This window comes from Anopheles moucheti, chromosome 3, assembly GCF_943734755.1.
Source record: "Anopheles moucheti chromosome 3, idAnoMoucSN_F20_07, whole genome shotgun sequence".
Lineage (NCBI taxonomy): Eukaryota > Metazoa > Arthropoda > Insecta > Diptera > Culicidae > Anopheles > Anopheles moucheti.
The window spans coordinates 42010832-42017655 of record NC_069141.1 but is presented as its reverse complement, the minus strand read 5'-3'; the positions used below and the strand labels follow the sequence as shown (position 1 = coordinate 42017655).

Genomic DNA, 6824 nt, shown 5'->3' with positions numbered 1-6824 from the left:
CGTTTTGTCATCTTATGGACAGGTAATAACATCAGTTTCTCACACGACAAGATCGAAACAAAATTCCATCATGCAGAAGCAACAAGCTAGTTACAATGCCATGAAGAGGTTCTAGTGCCAAAAATAAGGAATATAGAATAAGGATCTACAAACTTTCGACTACAGCATAATGGCTTGGCATGTGAAATTGAACTGATTTCAACTTCGATTGAATCACCTAATCATGGCTTTGAGCAGGGCATAGTAGTTGTAGTCCTGCTATAAAAAACCTGGGCCCTGTTGCGCCTGACTTCTAAGGTTTATAGGCCCCAAAGAAGACAGCGCTGGTTGTAGGGTAATAGCATGGATCTGTCTGCCCAACCTAGCTTTGTTATAGCGTTTTGGTAGAACAGTGTACGGACAGGTCACAATTGAACAGTATTGATCAATTACAGCTTAATTACAATTGAACTCGCGCATGCTACGCAACGCTTGTTACGCTGGTGAGCTCACGCTACATTTGTGGATAATCACAGTTTTTACTACGTAGGGCAGGTTTAGATAAGCCGACCAATGCTGTAGTGATCGCCGCGTGCACTTCTGTGCAGGGTTCTACTTGGTTAAACTTTTTTTGAACATATTATTGTGTAATTATTTAATTCGATAAACACGACCTAGTTTATCATGTTCATTGCCGTGTTAAAAATTGCAATAGTTACCGTGGGGAGGCTTTTTGTATAGCACATCACCTATTTTTAGGTGATACGGCCAGGCGGTAACGATTACCATCATCCAAATTTGGGTAATGCGGCTTAACTTAACTTACTTACTAACCTTTCCGGCGCTACAACTGCTTCTAAACCGCTCACGATCACGTCGTCTGCCTTTCTGGCGGTCGCATCAACCTCCATCACTCTATCTCAATATGGACTTAGAGCCCCTACGATTTAATTGATCGTTTTATTTCAAGCATTATGTGCGACCCGGTAGAGTATTTGATAGTGGTAGAATAAGTCAAGTAAGCCTATATTTGAGACCTTGACCTAGTAGATCGTTACGCCAAGAGAGAGATTTCAAGCAATAGCCTCCATATGTGGTAAATAAGTATACATTTCGAATTCAAGTAGCGAAATATTGATAATGATTCCTAGTTTTTCTTAATGATCTATTTAAAGTGCCTAATATACGAACCTAATAGCGAACCTAATATAATCCTAGGACCGTATTAAATTTGATACAGTTGAGAATAGAATCGTGAGCTGTTTACGAACAGTGTGAGTGTCTACAATTCGGTAGGGTAATTCCACCTAATTCCACCGCATAACCATTGCTTCCAACATGTGTGCAGACCCGTTCCGCTAAAAGAAAACATAGTTGTTACAATCATACCGACATTACAAGTATGTAAACTTACTAACCACACGACAGAAAACTGAACAAGATTGCATTGAATAATGAAATTTGACCATTATTAATACCAAAACGGTTTCAATTACGATTGTGTTGAGAAGAACAACTGCAAGCAGCAAGAGATAAACAAGCTTTTGCTCCTACATTGACGGGCAGTCAAATCAATGTCAACAAACAGATGTGTTTAGATGTTTATGTTCAGCGTTTCTATAAAGATCTAAGATCCACTCTCCATACATTTCCTCGAGATGATCATGATGCCCCTGGAAATGTTAAAGCGTGGTTAACAAACCAATATAAATTACACCTCGCCGTAACTAACAAAAATTGAAATGAAACAAATAACGTCCTGTACTAAAACTTCGAATTCAAGGCACCATTTTCGCTAGTTGGGTGACAGGCACAACAGCGCACAGTTCGGCAAACGTCACAGCAGCTACGATTTGTCTATCAAATTCTTTGGAAAAGCGCACCACGTGAACCAACCTTCCGTTCAGGTTCTTCGTGTTGCAAAAAACGAACATGGCTGCCGTGTGGAAAATTTTTGCCGTCGATTTTGTCAATATTAAACAAGTTTCTCCAATTGGACCACAAACGAAACGATTGTTTTGAGCAAGTGTAACCCGACTGCAAGGTGTTAGTGGGTGTTTCATTCCCTTCCCAGCCGGTGCGTAGCAGTGCGTCCGAGCTCCCGTCGTGCGAAGATTATTATTAGGCAATTGACTAGTCGCTCGGTGACGAACACACAGCTACGACGACGTACGACATTGCGCGAACGGGACGAAAAACAAGCAAGAAAGATCAATTTTCCTGTGTGGACCGAGTGGCCGGAATGGCAAAGAAAAGCGAAAACCAGTGAGCGCTGCAGGAGAACCCTCAACATTGGTTCTAAGTTTGTTTGTTTGGCGTAATTCAGTAATGGCGTGTTTTGTTTCCTTCACTGCACTGCCAATGACCTAGAGTATTTGCATTTGATGGTTAAATGCCATCAGCTGCCGAGACACCCCGTGTTTCCCCCGCACTCACCCTCCAGTCCACCCACCGATAGCATCGATCCGTCGTGATAGCAGTGACAGCACGTAGTGTGACTACCGAAACACGGCGCACACAGTCTGGAGAGAAAGAAAGTTAGGCATAAGTTTTGTTCCACTGCGTTTTACCCCAAAAGGGTAGTTTGTACGTGGAGAAGTGAAGGAGGGGGTGTGGGGGTTGTGGGGTTCGGAATTGCATGGTGTGCTCATTCGTAATTGTCGACGCATCCGAGTGTGTGCGTAGTACGTGCGTGCGTCGTGCGGCAGTGTGTGTGCGATGAATGAAAAACGTCAGTGCATTTGACAGCAGCAGCAGGTAACTGGGTAAAGGGTGCTAGGAAGCTAGGAGAAGCAGCATCGAAGAGGGAAGGCATGGATGCAGAGCAGTAGGAAAGGATTATTGATCTTCTCACGGTTTCTACTTTTGCTTTAATGTGTTGTTGTTGTTGTTGTTGTCTAGTTTTCCATCAGTTCAGTGCCAGCATAAGCAGCAGTTTACACAAAGTCGAAGCAAGCGAATGATGCACATCAAACACTGCAAAAGTGGATAGTGTGTGTGCGTTGAAACTGTGGTGTGGTAGAAATGCAAACAAAGTGAAACAATTTAGAAGTAATCGCCGTGTAAGTGCTGATGGGGGGATGTCCACGAAAATCAGCACCGCCACAACGTGCGACCAAAGTGCGTCCCAAAACCCCTGATGCCGTGTTGTAAACCCGTTCTCCGTTTTATAGGTGTCGCCCATTTCAGCAATAACAGCAACAAGATCATCTCCGACAACAACAACAAGAATTGCTTTTGCTGAATGCGTGAACAGAAATCTGTTGTTTCGTAAGCAAAACTCCATCCGTCGATTTGTGGGCGGTTATTCCCTGGGAATGTTTTCGTCCAGTTACTAAAACCACATAAACCCTGTTTTTTACAGCTACAGACACGACATCGTTTGTCCCGTTTGTGTGAAAAAAGTGTCCTAGGAAGAGCATCAACGCCGCAATGGAATAATCGATCCTTTTCGGGTGGTGACACACACAACAAAGATTTTCCAGCTGTCAATAAAAGTGTTTACTAGATTGGTGTGAAGAGCACCAGTCCAACAGCGTAATTGTCATACACACACACACACGGGCAACGCACTACCGCAACGCAACGCTCCCTGTTCTGCCCACCCGGATAGTGCGTCTGGTGTCAAAACATCCGATCGACAAAACACGTTTTTTTTTGCTCGTACGAGGAACCGTGACACGACGAAACGGATAGATTGCGCGCTGGTGTGTGCGTGAGTGTGTTAATGTGTATTGGTGTGCGTACGTGTGTTTGTGTGCGTTTTCTATAGCAAGTTGTAAAACACCTTTAGCGCGTACCGTGTGTGTTTTGTTGGTGCGTAGTTTATCCCCGTTCACAAGCAATCGTGCGTACGTGAAAACATAATTGGTGCAACAAGACACCGCATTCCGGCTGCCCGGAATTCCCGCACCGTGAGGGAACTGGAACGGCGGACGGCAAACGGGCAGATGAGCAGAAGCAGCAGTATGGCCGAAAACACGGTCTCCAACAGCCTACCACCGTCGTCTGCCCAGTCAAAGGTCACGGTCGGGGGGAGCGGTCCAGCTTCCGGTGGAGCAGGAGGAATGCATCATCATCATCACCATCATCATCATCATCACCACAATCACCATAAATCGATGGACATGGGCGGTGCGGGCAAGGCTGGCGGAGGTGGAAGTAAACATCACACTAATGTAATTCACCGGACTACGAGTGAAAGTTTACGATTGGGTGGTGGAGGAGCCGGCAGTGGCTCATCAATGAACAACAGTGTTAGCGGCAGCACAGGTGGTGCATCCACGATGGGGAGCAGCGGTGGGAATGGCAACATGGGCAGCAACGAAAACTCTGTCAGCAGCAGTATGCTAAATTCGTCCACATCGGCGAACAGTATTTCGCGGAAGAGTGGCAGCACATCGACCGGCGGTGGCGCTGGTCATGGAGGAGCCGGAGCTGGAGGTAGTGGAATTGGTGGTGGTGCTGCAGGACCCGGCGGCAAAACGTCGTCCTTCACAATCACATCGGTGATCGTTGGACCGGGCAAGCACAGTGCCGACAATGGTGACGATTCGGCAGATGATCTGGATGAGTCGCACACCGACGATAATAGCCGGATAACAGACTTTGAGAATGAAACTCCCAGCTTTTCGGAGGATACCTTCAGTAAAGAGGATGTGTTTTTTACGAACGCGATCGGCAGTGTGCCAGTCATACCGACCAGTTCACAGTACGGGTTGGCGATCGTAGCGCCGAATGATCGAACGCACGGTGGGGAGGTACTGGCCGATGCGATGCACGTCAGTGTTACGGATGGCGGCATTAACATCATGGGGCACGGCAAGGGTGAAATGAGTGATGGGAAGGAGCTGCATCATCGGAACGAGCGGTTTAAGGTGGTCAAGATTGAAAGTACCGAACCGTTCAAGCGTGGTCGGTGGGTGTGTATGGATTATCTCGACCATACGACGCTACAGCAGCCGAAAGAAATCTCGACCGGTGCGGAGGGCAATGAGGCGGTGGGTGGTGGCACGAATGCATCCGTTACCACGCAGGACAGTGGCGTTGGTATGAACGATAACGCTAGTTTCGCACCTTCGGACGGGACAATGGCGAGCGAGTTGCCCAGTATGGATTACCATCCAAACGCCGTCAGCTCATCGCCGGTAGTAGTGGGCAGTTCGGTAGCCACATCGACGTCGACGACTACCGCCTCCAATGTAAGCAGTACGCTACATGGAATGCTAAACAACGAATCTCCCGGCCAGAGTCTAAATCTTCCTCTCGCTGGTGGAAACACAAGCGGAGGAGGAGCTGCCGGAACTACTGGCAATACTGCTACTAGTCACGTGCAGTCTACCAACACCGCGGGCCAAGGCAACGGTACCGTCGGTGGTGGGACAGGTATACCGCACAGTTTACCTCAGTCGCAGCTTCAGAATGCGCTGGCGGGCCAGCAACCGCAGCAACAAAGCGCAGCGTACTCGCAAGGACAGCAAGGACAATCCCAATACTATCCCCACACGATGACGAACCTGGCTGACCTGAATCAGCAGTCTGTGTCGAGCCCGCAAGCCCATCAACACCATCAACACGGTGCTACTCTTCCAAGCAACATGCAAATTCACCCGCAATCACAACCACCCCAGCAGCAACAGCAACCCAGCAACACCGCTGTCTCTTCCAACAACATTCTTCCGCCACTGGTCGCGCCCATCCCAACATCACAGGAGATGAACATTATCATCAACAATCCGACCATCCAATCGAGCTTCCCGTCACCCCACCAGCAGTTTAAGCCACAACAACCGCAGCAAACAGCCTCCCAGACAAACTCGCCCGTCGTCGTTCCCACGTCCCTGCTCGACAACAACGCGACCGTCACCGGGGAAACCGTACCGCTGAACAATGCCACCACGGGCACAACCATCCTTTCGCCATCCACCGGTTCGGGCAATGCAGGTGCTGCCATCTCCTCGACTACCGGTGGCGGCAGTGCTCACGATACAGCTGGCTCTGTATCGATCGTCACGGATCCACTGATGAATTCTTCGCCGTCGGCCACTTCCTCACCGGTGACTTCGTCCGCTCAGATAATTCCACAACCGGCAACGTTTGCACCTCCACCGGGTGCTGGTGCTTCCACCGCAGCGATCGGTGATCCTTCCTCCACGGTTCCACAGAACGCTACGACGGCTCCCAATTCCGTTACTAGCGGCAGCAACAACACTGCTGTCGGTGGTGGAAGCACCACCACGAACGGTGTCGTCGCGGCTGGCTCTCCGTCGTCTACCGGTGCTATCGGCCCGGCCAGTTCAATTGCCGGTAGCTCGGGCACCGATCAGCTGTCGTCGGAAGCGAAACTATTATCGGCTGTATCTGGCGTTACGGCTGGAACCGTTGCTGGTGACGGTGAGGACCCAGACAAGGCGAACGCTGAAGATGGTGAAAGGTAAGTGATCATTCAATTGGTAGGGATATTGCTGGGTACAAATATGTTCCTTTTTCGATCGCTTCTGTTTCATGCTTGTGTTTTACTTAATGTTTCTGAATGTTGTGGCTTAAATATTATTTACCAACCATTATTAAGAGTACCACGTGTTTTCATAATTATGGCCAGGTTTATGCTTTTCCTTTTCTGTGTAAGTTTTTATTAATACCTTCAACAATCATAATAATTGATAATTGATTGATCTGATGTTTTGTGTTTGCCAAAACTATACATGCAAAATATTATCAATATATGCGATTATTAACACAGTTATATATTCAAACAGAACGCTACTTCTTGAAGCTTTTATTGATACAATTTTATTAATCAGTTGAAATTGAGTAAATTGAGTACATCCAGAATCAATTTGTTG

The 6824-nt window shown here is 47.6% G+C and overlaps 1 protein-coding gene across 1 annotated transcript in view; it reads left to right on the top strand.

The window, feature by feature from the left end:
- The first annotated feature begins 3179 nt into the window (after positions 1-3179).
- LOC128305767 (protein bunched, class 2/F/G isoform) overlaps positions 3180-6824 on the top strand; it is a 50000-nt gene continuing 46355 nt past the window's right edge. The window contains exons 1-2 of the mRNA XM_053043365.1: positions 3180-3249; positions 3344-6412. Coding sequence (XP_052899325.1) covers positions 3930-6412 — 2483 coding nt within the window. The 5' untranslated portion in view covers positions 3180-3249; positions 3344-3929. The remainder of the gene's footprint in view (positions 3250-3343; positions 6413-6824) is intronic.